This window comes from Haemaphysalis longicornis, unplaced genomic scaffold (genome assembly GCF_048455015.1).
Source record: "Haemaphysalis longicornis isolate Haplotype H1 unplaced genomic scaffold, Haemaphysalis longicornis Haplotype H1 scaffold_1, whole genome shotgun sequence".
Taxonomy (NCBI): Eukaryota; Metazoa; Arthropoda; class Arachnida; order Ixodida; family Ixodidae; genus Haemaphysalis; species Haemaphysalis longicornis.
In genome coordinates this window covers 348,548,772-348,565,347 of record NW_027526203.1, presented here as the reverse complement: position 1 = coordinate 348,565,347, position 16,576 = coordinate 348,548,772, and the positions used below count along the sequence as shown (strand labels likewise).

Here is a 16,576-nt window from a genome sequence, read left to right as displayed (position 1 = left end):
ATGGAGGCGAAAAGCAAAAATGCCCGTGTGTACAAGATTTCGGCGCACGTTAAAGATCCCCAGGTGGTCAAAATTAATCCGGAGCCCTCCACTACGGCGCGCCTCATCGCCTGCATTGCGTTGGCGCGTTAAACCCCACAATCAATCAATCAATCGTGTTACGAAGCTAATGTCTATCCCATTGTGCCACAGAGGGACACATTACTGATATGCGAAGTGTTGGGGGTGATCTTTGTGCTGTTGCCATGCATGCTGCTGTTGCACATGCACACAATAATATAAAATAAGAAATATACCATGAATTAACACATTAATTAATGTCAACTCAATCCAGTGTCCGCAGGCCTTTTCAAGGGCTGCAGCACCCTCTCTTGACTACTCTCAGTATTAACACCAGGTTGATATTGAAACTAGTCAAGAGAGTGTGCTGCAGCCTGTCTTGGTGGGCTCCACACTTCCCGACAGCTTTTGCGTTGAGTGGAACTGCTTTAATTTTTTATTTCTTAACTAGACATTCCACAGAGCTACTGGATCCTGTTTCCTTAGTGATACCTTAGTGGTACAAAGTGTTCAAAATAAATTTGGCCGAGGGGAAATTTTGCTCGGCTTTTAAAGGGTTTCTTGAGTAATGATGTAACTGAAGACTCTACTGTCGGTATTTGTGATACATCATTTAGCATGAAATATATTAGCTGTGCTCAGGCTGTTGTCAGACATGTTACAGCTGTGCCAATGTGTGAAAGGCCTGGTGCAGCTGATTCCACAGAAGACAGTGAATATGCCCTTAATAACCTCTACACACTGGGGTGGGGGTAGATGCAGTGGAGGCAGGTAGATGCTGATTCAAGGGCGTTCTGCCCCTTTCCACACTCACTCCTTTTTCTAAATGCCAGCCCAGACGTGGCTCGTGTAGTGGACGCATCCCAACTATTCATTATGTTTTACGGGAGAAGAAGCAGCTTAACCTTCAATGTTCGTTACAAGAGTCAGGTGCTGGCACTGTTTACCCTTTGTGGTCTGTTTAAGAGCGCAACACGGCTGTAGCGGTCCACTGTTGGGCTGCGCCCGACAACGTAAAATTTCACGGTCTTTCTCACGCCGATGCGCCCCCATTCTTTGTGTACATGATGCGCCATCTCTTGAAAGATAAGTTGTTTGTTGAAGTTTTCTTTTTGCACTAGGGTGCAGCATAATGTTCAGCGCGGGCTTTCTGGATTCCAGAGCGTTTTCACGTGTGCATTCTATGGTGGTGCACTTAGCGAAAGTGATGATGGCTTCAGTAGGAAGAGAACTGCGTGCCTCTGTCAGTTAGTGATGACTAGAGACTGGAACTTTAGGCGAAATGCCTATTTTTCCTTGAGTCCGTATCAAGCCTATTTAACACATAAGCATGTACTAAGGGAAGGGGAGCATTTTAAGCAATAGTTTATTGTGCCTATAATGCCTTTTTTGACTATATGGGCTTTTTAGCGCCTATTTTGACTATATGGGTTTCTAGCCCCTAAAAAAGCCTTTTTTGTGTTATATGTGCTTTTTTTTTTTTGTTTTTTGAGTTGCTGGTCTGCAAGGACTGTTCTCGCTTCAGGAACCTGCAACAAAGTGTTTGTCGTACCCCGTTCGCAAATAAAATCCGCGAGCCGTGCCAAACAAGCCCAGAAACGCAAGCCGTGCACAAGCCACCGCCACCTAGACCTCGTCACATCGGCCGAGCTGCCAGAGGGAGTCTGTACGCAGCGAACTGCAGCCAACCTTACGCCGACGTCACCCTTGTCTACACAAGCTGTTTTATTCTATGTCCTTCTGACGCGCTGTGTCAGCGTACCAACGGCGAGAACTTTTGCCCATGTGCCCCCTCCATTGCTAACGCAATAAAAACCACGGCACCGATGAATCTATGGGATTCAACGGTGCTGTGAAGAGCTGAGCAGGTCAGGTCGTTCTGCTCTGTGAACGAATAAATACCTGCAGTTAAGATCTTTCTTCGGTTTGCAGTTGTGTCTTCAAGCAGCAGTTACCGGTTGTGCCTCTTCCACCACACCCCATCGCTACGACTTAAAAATTTGGATGAGGGCGGAAATTTACTGCAAATACACTCGCCGGTACTACTAACACCATTGCAGACGACAAAAGCGTCGCAACCGAAATTGTCTACACCACACTACAGTTGAACGTGACCTGGCACATTTGTGTGCTTATTTCACACTTAGCAAAAAGCATTTCCGCAGTTGAGAGCTTTTGCGCCACTCTGACTAAGAATGCTGAGCTCATTTCGAAGGTCCAGGACTTGCCCGCCACAATCCCCAAAGGACCGGTTTCCGATAGAGCCATTCCTGTCTGACATAAAATTCCTGGATTCCCTGTGCTAAAAGAGCTGCCCAAGCACCAAACATAATTATATTCCAGGTGGAATCATGAAGCGTCCCAAAGAACAAGCACACTCGTCCAACTTCAGTGAACATTGAGTGATGTTTTTTTCGCACACAATTATCGACCAAAATGAGGTACAACTTCAGGCCGCAAATGATTGAGATCGATGTGCCTTGCCGTTGCTTTTAAGCTTTTCTTTTGTTGTCGAATCACCCTGCATTTCACGTAAATGTGTTAAAATAGTAACTCTTGTGTGGCTGATTTTCACAAATAGAATAGAATTACTTTCCCACTGTACAAGACTTAAATTGTCTGCTGTTTTTACTGCAAGTCATAAATTTGTTGTAAAATATGCTGTTGAAGTAACTATGAATTGAGCCTATATGTGCCCTAAACAACAGTATTTGGTGCCTATAAATGCCTAAATGGCACTTTTCGGTGCCTATTATAGGCGCCTAAAACCATAATTTTTCGTGCCTAAAGTTCCGGACTCTAGTGATGACAGTGATTCGACAGAAGCGAGTGACGGAAGACCACGACGGTGGCGGAGACAGCACCGTGTGGATAATTACTCTGTGAGCTACACATTTTGTTGAAAGACAATGAAATGGTGGCGAAAGAACATTTTTTCCTGGCATCTAGAGGTTTCCATTGTCAATAGTTCTATTTGGAGGTGCACACAGCTGCTGATGATGGCGAGAAAGCTCAGGGAAACCTGCAGTACCGCCGCAACTTCATCCAACATTTGGTGGGTGACCTGAGGGCTCAAGCCAAAAAGTGGGCCCGTCTGCACGTATGGAGCAACAAGGACTGTGCTGTTTGTAGCGACAGAAAAACAAAGGAGGCAGGAGGGAAACTGTGTTTTTCTGAAAAACCTGCAGTAAAAACCCTGGCCTGCACCCAGGAGAATGCTTCGAGCGGTTTCACACGCTGCTCAAATATTGGTAAAGGAATTGAAAGCAGAATGCAAGAAAAAAAAATATCTCGTGAGCTTTTTGTAGCACAGTTTTTCTTGTGCCAGAAACTGGCAAAATAGCCGCAGACCGGAACGGCCACAAAGTGAGTAAAATTTCCAGACTGCGAAGGGTTAATGTGCACCTGTAGTTGGGAACAAAACTATGAAACCCGTCCTCCTGAGACGTGTGCACAATAGGAGAGAAACTGCACACACACACATGCTGGTTTTTAACTTTGGCTAGGTTTTAACGTTTTCATCCTCCAATGAGGAGTTTTTTTTTTTCCGAAATGAGCCAAATCCAGAAACCGAAACCAAATCAGACAAAATTGCAGTGACAAGAAAAACACAGCAACTTTCCCCTAGAAAACAGGTTGCTACAAAATAGGTCAGATAATGCCCGGCGAACGTGTACGCAGGTCGTGTTTCAGTTCAAAAATGGGCCAGATCCTGTTGCAGCACAGACCAAACTGAGCCAAACCCATTTGCCTGATGGGAGAGTGGTTTTGGCTTGACGTCATATAAGCAACGTACCAGCGTCCTTGGCGAGTTCCTGCGTGACAGCTCGGATTGTCAGGTGGAATGAATTATTTAAGATATTAGTAATTATAGCAACTAATTAATTGATTATTTTTAATTACTTGTGGTCATTAACTTCCCCCAGCTGACATGTAAAACGTATCACATAATAGCTTTGACAGTGTTGCCTTTTGATCCCGTAACAAAGTTTCGCTGTTCTCTCAAATTCAGTTTGGATGGATTTAGCTCATTTCAGAAAAAAAGCTCCTCAAATATTTGTTGGTGCCCTGTATACTTATACTGGAACTCTTATTGAAATGAATATTGAATGATGCATTCGCTCAAATATTTAAAACGAATATTCACACATGTTAGTGTTTATTCGTTTTTTAATATGGGATCTTCCACTGGCTAAACGGCGCCTGTTGGGGATTCCTTTAATGTATTACTTATGTGCATTAGTGCAGCTTAGCCTACAACAAAGTTGGTAGTGTCAGTTTAGACTTTACTGTAAGTTGTTTTCTGGGTAACATATAATGCTTTTGCGGCAATAGAAATGTGCGGGCTCTGCCTGTTGTGCGTGGGCTTGTTGGCGCTGAAGGTAGGTCGTGTCCCATTTTGCATCCCTCCATGCAGGTCTTCTCCTTTGGTTGCAACGACGAAGGTGCCTTGGGCCGGCCGACCTCCAGCCTGGAACCCACCTCCGAGAGCACACCTGCACTTGTGAAGCTGCCCGAGCCTATTGCACAGCTGTCAGCGGGGGACTCCCATTCTGCTGCCCTGGCAGTCTCGGGGACTGTGTACATGTGGGGTAACTTCCGGGATTCAACTGGCCAGGTCGGTCTTGTGACTGAGGGCAGCGCGGCACAAGAACCCAAGAAGGTTGCTACAAACATTGTGCAGGTGGGACTTGGTTGGCTTTGGATTATAGAGGTGCCTTGCTGGAAGCCTGCTTTCACCCCTCCCCCAAGACTTGTCGGTCTCCTAAATGAGGCTACTTCATGCGGTAGCTCAGTGAGGTGGCTGTAGCCTCAACATGCATGGCTATTTCAGTTGTGTGGTAAAGGGGAGGGGTGTTGTAGCATGCGCTAGGCAAGCTAAACAGAGGTTGAAGTGTTTTGTTTCCTGCTTGTGTGTGTATACAATTTCTTTCTTTGATCTTAAGTTTGGGCCAAGCTCTTCCTGTCCTTCTGACTTTCAAGGCAGTTTGTAGCTTTCATTTCGGTTTGTACCAGACTCAACACACCTTCTATGGTGTGTTGAGTCTGGTCTTTCTCTGCCTCTTTCTGTGAGCTGCCCTTTCAGGTTGCACCCCTGTGTGTGTAAGCTGCACACTAGGGCCTTCCCTGTAGTCGGTGTTTCGCCACATTGGCCAAGCCTTTGCTGGCTCATTTGGTGAGTTTTCATCGGTCACTGTTTACTGCATCTTCGTTGTTTACTTTCCCCTCGTGTTGGTGTGGCTCCTGCCCACTACTGTGGGGACCCTTAAAGGCCCCCTGTCCTCAGTGGGCTTCCGCCTGTCCTGCTGCCACTCCTTGCACTCTCAGCTGGCCCCATGTCTCGCTTCTGCAGCGTCGGCTTCCTGTTTTCTTGGGGATGGGTGATGAGTTTTCTGGGCTGGTGATGCTTGCTACCTTGGGCTTTTTAAGGTCTGTTTCGCTGTCCTGTCATGTAAAGGAGCCATGAGAGTTTGGCTGCTTTTTGCATGTTAACCTCGTTGGCATTGTTAGGAATGGGCAAAGGACCACGTAGGCAGAAAGACGAAGGCTGATTAACACGCTGACAGCTATATTTAACCAGATGAAGAGGTGCACAAGACAGTTGACGGCGGGAATATAGACAGGGTGGTTTTGGTTCACACGGAAAGCACAGCCAACAGTTCGAAGGTTCACAATAGAGTCTGGCAGTTCATAAAGTCCGAGAGCAATGCCCGATAAGCAAGTGAGCTCACGTTCCGTTGCGATGTGTTCTAGTGGCCCCAACAGCAGGAACGGCAGCGCCCAACAGCCAGAACGGAGCATCAGCAGTCGGCGCACCAGCGGAAGCACTCTCGAATCTTGGCGGAGGGCAGCGACGGTTTTGTTCAAGGTGGCCCATGGACTGGCATCCCACGGGGTCGTTCCACGGCACCGTGCCCTTTTCCACAACTTGGCTTCCGGCCGTCGTCATTCGAGCTCCCGCGATCACTCGCGTGCGGCCCCTCTTCATTGTCATCGTCGCTGAAGTTCCCGCTGGCTCAATTGCGCGGTCAATCGCTCGCGTGGCCATTCATCACAAGCATTTCTCCTCGTGGTTGTCGGAATCCTGTGGACCCCGTTCACCTACTATGGATAGGTCTCTGCTAACCGTAGGTGGCCATCATGCTCTCTGGGATTTCCTTGGTTGGCAAGCTATTCTTGTGTGTCAGCAGGGTGTCCCCCCCTGCTGGCCTCCCTGCTCACCTAAAGACTTATCTCTCCACAAGTAGCGTGCCTTGTCCCGCTGGCTGTCTATTTGTGGATCCGCTGTGCGACGGTCGTGGGACATTGTGTCCAGAGACTGCGGGGTACTTTGTGGAGAAACCTCATAAGCGGCCGTGTGTGGCCTAGCGACCCAATGGTCACTGTAACGATTAGTCGCATGCTGTTGTTCGTGTGCATGCTGTCTGCCTTGCAAATGCTTGTACATAGTGTGGGTAGAGCGTTTTGTTTGTCTTTACTTTGCTGGGAAGTCACTCCCATCGCAGTGCCCATGTGGCACCACAAGTTCTAAAGATTTTGTAGGCACTTTTGCCAACTGTAGCTAGGTGGAGTAGAATACTAGGCTCTCTGTGGCACTCCCAATTCTGTATGCTGTGTTTGGGAATGGAACGGGCCTTCCAGTTGATCTTATCTCACATTTGACCCATTTGGGGTCAAGTGCGTGTTCCTGTTTGGGGGCCCACATTGGCTGTGGACTGGGGTAAAGTGGGTGTCGCAGAAGTGCACCTGTGGGCAGTTGCGAATGCAGGCAGTTGTGATATGCTGTCAGTAAGCACTCTCCTCGGGGCGTGGCTTCCTGCGGACTCTCCTCGGGACGTGGCTTCCTGCGGCTGTGCTTTGTGGGCTTCGGTGGGCCTAAGAGGGCCGACGTGGGATACAGGGTGTTTCCCCACGCCCGGAAATGACCCATCCAAAATGCCCCAGAGAGGTTTGCGGCTTCATGAGGGAGACGCCGCGACGGGTTCGACTCACCGACAAAGGCTACGGCAGGCTCCAAAGGGCCAGGACGAACCAGGAGATTTATTGGCCGAGTGTTACAGCGCATATTGATTGCCTCCACAGGGCTAAGAACTACACTGTATCAAAGCGCGCCTCAAGGCCCGGCCTCAAACGCACTGTGTTGGCCGAGACGACACGTGGGCTGCCGGTGAGGTAGGACTAGGCCTACCTCGCGCGTCCGATTGGAGTCAGGGGCCCCACTGTGGACGGGTGGCAGCAAGGGCGCGGACGAGCCGCGTTTCCTCGCATTCCCTATCCTCAATCCTCCATCTCCCTTCCAAGCGCCTAGAGCAAGAGCCAAGAGGGCAACGAAATGCACATGCCGTGCTTATAAGGCACGGGAGAGATGAGGCAGGCCTCCGGGTGAGGAGGAGCGTCGGCGGCAGTGATGGGCGGTTTTCCCCGCTGGCGCGTCGGCCGGCGAGATGATGTCACATGCGGCGCAGGAAAGTGCGCTCGTTTGAAGGCCGTGCTCAAGGGAGGAGGAAAAGGGGATACGAAGGATACGCACAGATTGACCTTTGCATCATTTTAACGTTTAGAGGTGGAAGAGGGGGTGGGGGGGTGTTGTCCACCTTGACGTAATAAATCTTTCAGGGGAGGTTTTTGTCCAGACGCGATTTTCCCCCTTGCATCATTCTCCTGGCTGTAGCTTGTTAATTATTGTTAGGCATTCTGGATTGTGGTGCTGTGGGAATTCTTCAGTTGGAATGTTTCATGTAAATTTGAACACCCTAATTAAGGCAATTTTCTTTTGCACTTGGAGCTCCGCATACAAGGCATTGGGTTCAGCTTCAGAAAGCACCACCTGTCCGGCAGTTCAGTAGTAGCCGTTTCTGTGGTGGTAGCAGAGGCCTCTTTTTTAAATGCAGAGCATTTCTTAGCCTCGCCTCTTCCTGCGTCGGACGGTGTCCACAGCTCCGCGTCCGCAGCAGGTGCGCCTCTCCTCCTTCCCTCCTCTCTCTCAACAGCAGCTGGCGCGCGCATGCGTCGTAGTCAGCCCGTTCGCTCCGTCGCGGTCTCGGCGTAACAGGTGCGTGATAGCAGTGCGGTGGGGCGTGGAAGGGCGCGCGCTGCTTGCGCATGCGCGCTCTCCCCCCCGTACTGCTCTCCCTCTACTGCGCGCGCTGCAAATATAAAGCGGCTAGCGGTCGCTCGTGCTTCAGTCACTGCGTTGCTCCTTCCTTCCTTGGTTGACGCTCGCTCCACCCTAACGCGACTTTACTCTCCTCTCTCTACCCCAAACCAACACCAACGCAACTACGACCCAACTACCCACCCTAACGCGACTTTACGCGGCGTTAACGACCCCCAATGCTCTGCATTTACTCGTGTTCCCCTCACGGGAAGGCGCGGGAATTTTTTTTTTAGATATAATATGCATCCAACCTTTTTCTCTATCAATGTATCCCAGAGCAAATTTGTTTTCTGGTCAGCAGAATGCCTATAAGCTGTATAAGGGTTGTTTGATGTTTGTTGCAAAAGGTTCATTAGATTCCTGGAGCTCTCTCGATATGATGGGTGCAGAAATTGGTGGTCTGAAACCCATGGAGCGTGGTTTACGGTGAAAAATTACGGAGCGTGACATGATCACATCAGAATGCGCGTGCAACTTGTGCAGGCACTCGGATCACTATGAAAAGTGTGTGCTTCATAAATTTGTGTCCACTTTGCACTCCAGCCATCAGTACTTATAGGAGTCATGATAACATGCTGTTCAAGTGACCAGTCTAACGTACAAGGTCAAAGTTCTGTTCAGTATAGTGCATCACATAAATACTTTTGCTAGACCAACTATGACTAGACTTGGAGTAAATTGTTGGAAGGCAACATTGTTGGAAGGCAAGCTACCGGTGTGGTCTGTAGTGCTTCCAGCTACAAAGGGGTGAAAAATGGGACAAGAATTGTTCTCATTGTTCTACAGTTGCTTCGTGCTCCTAAGTTATTGGGCTTCGAAGCATGTCTTGAGAGAGGAGTAGAGGTGCTTCACGAAATTCAAACTGAACTGGTCACACGGTGGGCCTGGGTTTGTAGTGACCCAAAAGAAAAGTGATTTTTGCCCTTCGTTCTCCTCCTCACTTTGGTTGGGAAGGTCCAGGGTTATGCACAGGGTGAGGATGCGATGAGTGAGTGCTGTGCATTTAGCATTGCTTTGAGAGGTGGCCAGATTTGTTGAAGACTGTTTTTTTCATATTCGCCACCCATGGTCCATGCACGTGCACGTTGTGCTTGCAGATCGCCTCTGGGAGCGACCATGTGGCCATGCTGACGGCAGAAGGCGACATTCTGACCATGGGCTGCCCTGAACAAGGCCAACTGGGAAGGATCGGCTCATACTTTGCTGCACGCGGCAGTCGCCGTCCAGTTTCGGTGCTGATCACCCCCACCAAGGTGCCGATGCCTCGGACGAAGGGTGAGCAGATGTGCCAGGCATACGTCTTTTTCCGTGCTTATTTGGCCACACTGCTTTACGATTTTAAAGACCATTGAAAAGAAAACACCGGTCATGAGCACTGCAGACCACGTAAGGGCACAGAGAAATGAACTGGTAGGCCTGTGTAGCGATTTTTGCTTGCAAGAGAATGTAAGAAAATATTCAGTGCGAAAGCTGAAATTTCTTTGGTGATTAGCTCATAGACGACAAGCTGATTTAAAGCTTTCAAAGCTTTTATTTTTCTTTGGGATATGATGAACACAAAAATTCCACGGACGTAGCAGCAATGCGACGATGTCATAATCCAAGCCCGGAACGTCTGTAGTAGGACGTCGCTGGAGAGTCGCGGGATGGCTGGTTTGCGCCTGTTGACGTGCATCGCTGCATGTCGCGTTTCTGCAGCCGATTCGGATGGTTTTCGAGCGCGGTGAGCAGTGCACATCGTGGTAGCATGTTGTCGCCTACATGCCCCACACCGGACCTTTCTTCGGCACCTCCGTACGAGATGTCCCTTGGCAGTACATCTGAAGCATCGGCCGTCACTTGCTAGGCGGGTTCGCTTGCCGGCCAAAAGGATGTCGCTCGGACATTCTTCCGTGCTGTGATCTTTGGCGGAGCAGAAGAAGCAAGACGAAGTCTGTGCCTTGTTGTGCAGGACGGCAGCCGTCGGAATAGACTGCTGCTTCTTGGGCACTCCGTCAGCCTCCTCACTTCGTTGAGGCTTGCTGATCTGGAAGCTTCTTTCCATGCACTCGACTTCCACTCGCAGGAAAGACAGTAGATGTTCTACGTCCTGGGCAGAAGAACTCTGACTGCTCGTGGAAGCGGCGCTGGCTGCAAGACTCTGCTGTTTGAAGTAATCGACGATAATGTCGCCAGGTATCACCTTTAAAAGCACTTCATTCAGCATTGCCGCGTAAGAAGAAATTCCAATGCCCAAGCTTTCCAGTCCTCGCCGATTCATTTGCACGTGGTCGTACAGCTTCCTCAAAGCGGCAACGTTGCTGGCTGAATCGACAGGCTGGAGCTTCCTCAGATTTTCAAAATGCTTCAGCTCGATCACTTTGGAGTTACCAAAACGATTCTTCAAAATATCAAGAGCATCTTGATAGCAGGACTCTGTCACTTGCAGGCCAGCAACGGCTTCAGCAGCAGCTCCGTCAAGAAGCGAAAGCAAGTAATGAAAGCGGTCAATATTGGACAGCCTGAGATTCTCGTGAACGGAATGGCGAAACATGTCCCAAAAAGGTTGCCACCGTGTTATAGCTCCGTCGAAGCGCATCAGCTCTAGCTTCGGGAGACGTGCTCCAAACTCACGAGTCGGTGGTATGGGCTGTCCGGTAGACGTCGCAGCCCGGCGGTCTCCGCTGGCTTCATCAAACGAAGGAGCAGTCTGGAGCGTCGAAGATGACTTCAACATCTCCATGTGATGCTCGAGTAAAGCCAGTGCGCTGGTCGCTGCGTCGTCATACTCCATGACCGAAGCGTAGTCTTCTGCTGCCTGTTCGTCGGTCAGGTGGGCTTCAAGCTCGGCGTTAAGTGCGGACAATGCTGCATTGCTCGCTCGAAGACGCCCGTGAAAGACACGAATGGCGGAAAGGTCCAACTGCTGAGACTGTAGCAGCTGGTCCACCTCGCTGATGATCTTCGTGTTCATAGCCCGCCGTGACGCGCGCTTGTTCTTGATACGTTCCATGCCGGTCGTAGCTGAAGAATGGCGTACCTAGCGCGTCAGGAGAAGGCTCGCCGCAACGCTGGCTTGCTTCCCGGGTTTCGGCACCAATGTTACGAAAAGGGAAAGCCGATCTTCAGCGTTTATTCGTGCCTCAAAGAGAGCGACGCAATGCCGTGCACGGTAGTCCAAGCGCCGCGTTCCGACCTCAATCACGAGCGAGCGTGCCCGCACGCATCGCTGGCGCGTGAACGTGCCACTTCGTTGCCGGCGTCTCTCTCATCATCATGACTGTTCATGTTGGCGGGTTATTCGAAATCCGCAACAGGGGGCCCACATGCTCGTGCATCCTTGCTGCCAGGGTGGCATCCCTGTCGATGACGTTGGGCTGCTAGCCCTTGCAGCGCCACACAATCAGATTTGGGGACCCACGTGGACCCCACAAATTTCACTTTGAAAACCATCATAATTTAATCTCATGCCTTCCCCCTTTTCGTTCCCCCAACACTTCATGCTATGCTGATAGAGGGAACAAGTGTAAAGTTTCCTCCTTCTCTAGTAACTAATGCAACAAATTTTAAGCCTGAAAAATGAGGCCTAGAGCTGCGTTTTCCGGAACACCTCCGCGCCACTTGTTTGCAGTTTGCAGTCACAACTTCCCTCTGGCATTCGCCCCCACGGAATCTGTTGTCTGACAGCATTCACCATAGCTACGCAAGTAGGAGAACTTCTTATAATAAGAAAGCAGGATCTCCATTCCTGATTGGCCGACAGCCAGAAGACCTATTCATCTGATCATGCAGAAAGTACTGACGCAAAGTTTGCTTAAAGGGCGTGTAGAAAGTTTGTTCATTATGTGCATAAATGGTGTGTGCAAGGACACCGGTGGGCGTTTCTTGTGCATTTGGCAGTGCATGCTCAAAAATGTCAACCAGTTGCGCATTTTCCTTCCTTTCTGCTGGTTTGGCTTGTTTTTGATGAGACATTTGGAAGACACTACCCCAAGGTTATTTGCATCGTAAAAGTTCACTGTGCATTCCTTCTAAGGCAGTGCAAGGCCAGACGGCCCACTCTTGGTGGCCACAAGACTGTTTCCTTCCAATGACAGGCTTGGGACGGGAAGTGCCACGAGGTCGGGTGTCGGCGTTGCCGTCCGGGTAGCATTGGGTCTTTGCCTGCTCTTGTGGCAGTGCTTTCTGTTTCGTTAGTAGCTCAAGCTGAAGTGCTTGGCACTTGCGGGGATTTTCGACACTGTCGCCCCAGATGAAAGGCAATATGCACGTTGACGGTAGTGTTTTGCAGATGTGCAGCTGCGGGGGACCTCCCATGGGAGAAGCGCAACGCTCCGCTTCACAAAGGGGGAGCACTTCTATTGACACTCGCTCCTGTTTTGGTGTACGCTCTGCCCCTCCCCCCGGTTTAAGCTGATCCTGGCCTGTGCTGCGCAGGAGCGAGGTCTGCGGGCTTCGACAGAGTGTGGGCTGGCGCATACACGACGGTCGCGAGGCAGCGGAAGACAGGCCAGCTGTTCTGCTGGGGCCTCAATAACTACAGCCAGCTCGGCTCCTTTGTCGGCAGTGCGGACAAGGCTGGCGACATCATCTACCACCCGAGGCCCATGTCGTGCTCCTCTGGGCAGCGGTGAGGCCGTTGAACCGTTCACTGCCACTTTTTACACTGGCTGGTGTATGCTGTACGGAAGGCAGTGGGAAATGGAGGAGGTGGCGAGCAAAGAAATGCCCACTCCATGTGATGTGTTGTGTTGAAATGCAAGTGCTCGTGGACTCTGAATTGTGCTAAAGGAACCTGCAGGGGGTTCAAATTCCTTTAGCATTCTTCTGTTGGCAGCACCTTGTGATGAAGGCATTGCTGTGGTGTGCTAGTGTGGCCTCTTGGGGAAATTTAAGTCTCAGTGCCGCTTTTGCTTGCTACTCTGTTTTGCACCCTCTGCCATCTTGGCTGTTGTGGTAACAGAGGTCTGGGGCATTTTTGGTCAGCACTGTCAGTGGTGGTTGGGAGCAGATTAAAATAGCGCAAATCAGTAGCAGTAAAAGTGAGCTACGCAGACTTAAAAGAAATATTGCAGGTTTCATGCTACATCCTGCTGTGAATAACGTACAAACAAAGAAGATTGGCATGTGGCCTCCTTAGGTACATAGCATAGGTACACCTTTTCACCCCCCTTTGCTGTTGGAAAAAGTCATTGGTACCACAAGCAGCAGACACAGTATTTGGTATTTCTAAGGTTTGAGCGTGTATGAGGTGCTGCAACATAATTTGAGGCACTTTCAACCATTTTTCGTTCTACTTCAGTTCCGAACAATCAATTTTATCATCTAGTTTGTGGAACACCACCATTGGCGGCCACTACTGCGGTCTGGTTATTTTAGAATCAAATAGTAACCTCTTTCGCCTATGCAGGCCTCGTCCTACATGCCACCAAGGCATAGCTTCGACATTATGCAAAAGAGCTAGCATACACGGGCATGCTGCGCAGTGCTGTCTGCAATGCCAAGCATGATCTTTCAAAATGGTAATTATTTTCGTATTGCTAAAAAATTTCCTGTGATAAAAGAGCACCGTGGCTTAAATACTTGAAGCATTTCAAGTTTGGAATACTTACGCTTAATAAATATTTTTAGTTTTGAGGCATTGAGAAAGTGGATGTTTTATGTTTCACACTGTTATACATGTCTGTACATCACTTCTTACCATTTTAGGACAGTAGAAAGTTTATTACGTATCATGCACATTTAAACACAATAATGTTTTATTCTATAATCTACAGCTTTAATTTTACCATTTAAGTTGTCTTTGTGGTTGGTTACAAACCTGATAATTTGCATAGATTAGAAGTTATGTGGATGCTGTCTTCACTGCCTGTGGGTTATATGCCTCAGCAGGCATTACTGAAGAGTTCTGTGGCCGAGTTCATCTAATTAACTCAAATGCATTAATGGTGATTCTGTAACTTTAAATGATCTCCTCGAAAACACTTTTTTTTTTTTGTTATTCCACTTAGAGCTTCAGAAATTGGACCACTGTTGTAGTTTTTCCTCCTGATTCCAAATCTGTAATCAGTTTTGACATTGGTGCAATAGTTTGTGAGTTATGTTGCACGTAATGGTGAAACTTGATAGGTTTTCCAGAAACTTTCGCGCATACTAAATGTTCATGCAGAGAGTTGTTCAACAGCTCCTTTTGCTCCCTATTAGCCATAGAGTGCCGATATCTAGCTAGAAATTGTGCTTAAACTTTGAAACTATGAAAAAAATAGCTGTGTAGCAAAGTACCCTTTTTTTGCCACTCAACTACGATTTAATTAATTAGTAGACATTTACGGCTGAGAGGTAGTGCTGATTCAAGTAGATATCGGCACTCTACGCACTCTCCTCAATGTGTGTGCCAAATTTCGTTGTCGTATGACCATTCTAAGTGCTCGAAACACTTCCCGCAAAAAATGCAAATCGGCCAAAATTGCGAAATGAGAAAAACGAGTTTGAAAGTTCGAAAGTGCGTATTTACAAAAATGAAAAACGCAGTAGCATGAAACTTGTTCTGAACACAGACACACATGTCCAGAGGGAATATCGGGTGTCTAAAACTCTCCAGCAGCATAGGTTTTCCCTTCCCGGCTGGTGCGGTAGGACTCTTCCACCCGGGCCCTCTTGGCTGCACTGCGACGGTGTGCCCTCGCCTCAGCGGTTTGACGCACATTCATCTTGTGCATGCGCATGCTGTCTCGGCGGTCGCTAAGGGTAACCAGGGCCTCGGAAGGAAGTACCCCAAGCTCTTCCAGCACCTTTTCAAAGCTCAAATCAGAGTGTCGGGGTACACGTTGGCATCACAGACCTCGTTGTAGGCCTTGCTGTCTCCATCGCTTAGGAAGATGGTGAACCGCAGGGGCGTCTCATAGTCCACAGTCCTCTGCCAAATGCGCACTGCAGCTTCGGCCTCCATGGCATGAGAAGAACAGTCGCAATTCTTCTCACAAACGGGATGATGAAATGCCTGCCATGTTTCCTCGTCGCCTCCCATGTCTTTATGTAAACTGCACGCCAGGCAGAAGCACTTCATAGTCCCGGCACAAACCAGTGTCTAAAGACACCACAGTTCCCACACCATTGTGGCTTTTGTGGCCTCTTTTTTGCCACGTGCTGTCAAACATGACTGGCACGTCACTATCACCAGCCACCTCTTTGGTCACGCTGCGTGCCCTTCGCATGGTTTCACCGACAGCCTTCCTTGCAGCACTGTGAATCTTTTTGCTGATAGCATGGAAGGTCTTATGGTGCATAGGGTTTGGTAATCCAACTACTGCACAAAATCGGGAAAGTTGCTCATGCCCGATGCCGACGGCAGGCGCTGCAGGCATCACTTTCGGGTCCATGGCAAAGGCGTCACGCGAACTCCCGCTGTCGTAGCTTCTGCTTGCACCGTGGCCGCCATCTGACGTGACCCGCTTCGACGAGTACGCGGACGAAAGGATGCTCTCCGAGCACTCCGCATTCTCACAGTGCAGCTCCAGAAACGCAGAAAGGCCTTTCCACTTTTTATTCGGAGCCTGAACTGCGAGTTTCTGCTCGTGACAAACGGGGCATGCCGCGCCTGCGACGATGGCCGTCAATGCACCCAACTCGCACAACACTACGCTTTTGGCACGATCGGCATTCGGCCTGACGTCGTTTTCGAACAACGTGATCTTTTTTCTGCGATGCGCTCACAAAATTCACTGCAGCGTTGATCTCGTCGTCGCTGTAGCCATGGTCGACATTGCCGTGCTCGATGTTAGGCCTAGTGGCCGCTGGCCCGTCGGGGACATTTTTGTCGGCGGTGACTTTTTTGTACGTCCTCTGCCGCTTCCCTCTGAACTTGTTCTTATTTCTGTATTTCCGGTGGTCAGCAATGGCCTTTTTTGGGCTTGCCATCACACGAAAACAGGGAAAAATAACTCCGGAAAACAGTGAAGCGAACTACGGCAAGAAAACACGGGCGCTGTCAGCCAATGGCGGCCCCGTGTCAGTGGCGCACGGTTTGAAACGGCGGGAAAAGACTGTTTTTGTTGCTTTTTCTTTTTAAAGATTTTTCGTGAACATACGAGACTTCAGGAGCTGGGATCGTGGAGAGTAAGGAAAACTCTACACAAGGCAGCGGCCGCAATATGGCGGACAGCTCTCTTTGTGGCCCCGTGAGCACGCAAACAGCACCAAGTTTTGCAGAAATTTCGTGATGCCGCGCGTCACTGCCGCTTACTCAGACGCGTTTTTCACCGACTTCTGATGCTAATTTCGATGTGATATTTTCAGATGTCAAAATATAATGTATGAAGATGATAAAGCAACAAAAAACAGAAAAGGTGAAATTTGAAAAAAAAAAAAAAAAAGCGATTT

The 16,576-nt window shown here is 49.2% G+C and overlaps 1 protein-coding gene and 1 pseudogene across 6 annotated transcripts in view; one reads left to right on the top strand and one right to left on the bottom strand.

Moving 5' to 3' along the window:
- LOC144153866 (regulator of chromosome condensation-like) overlaps nt 1–16,576 on the top strand; it is a 28,449-nt gene that overhangs the window by 6,816 nt on the left and 5,057 nt on the right. For 5 of the 6 annotated variants that reach the window (XM_077685617.1, XM_077685633.1, XM_077685626.1 and 2 more), the window contains exons 4-6: nt 4,478–4,744; nt 9,316–9,493; nt 12,635–12,827. In XM_077685617.1, the coding sequence (XP_077541743.1) occupies nt 4,478–4,744; nt 9,316–9,493; nt 12,635–12,827 (638 nt within the window). The remainder of the gene's footprint in view (nt 1–4,477; nt 4,745–9,315; nt 9,494–12,634; nt 12,828–16,576) is intronic. The other variant, XM_077685642.1, reaches the window with a different exon arrangement.
- Nucleotides 14,387–16,225, bottom strand: LOC144153893 (uncharacterized; annotated as a pseudogene).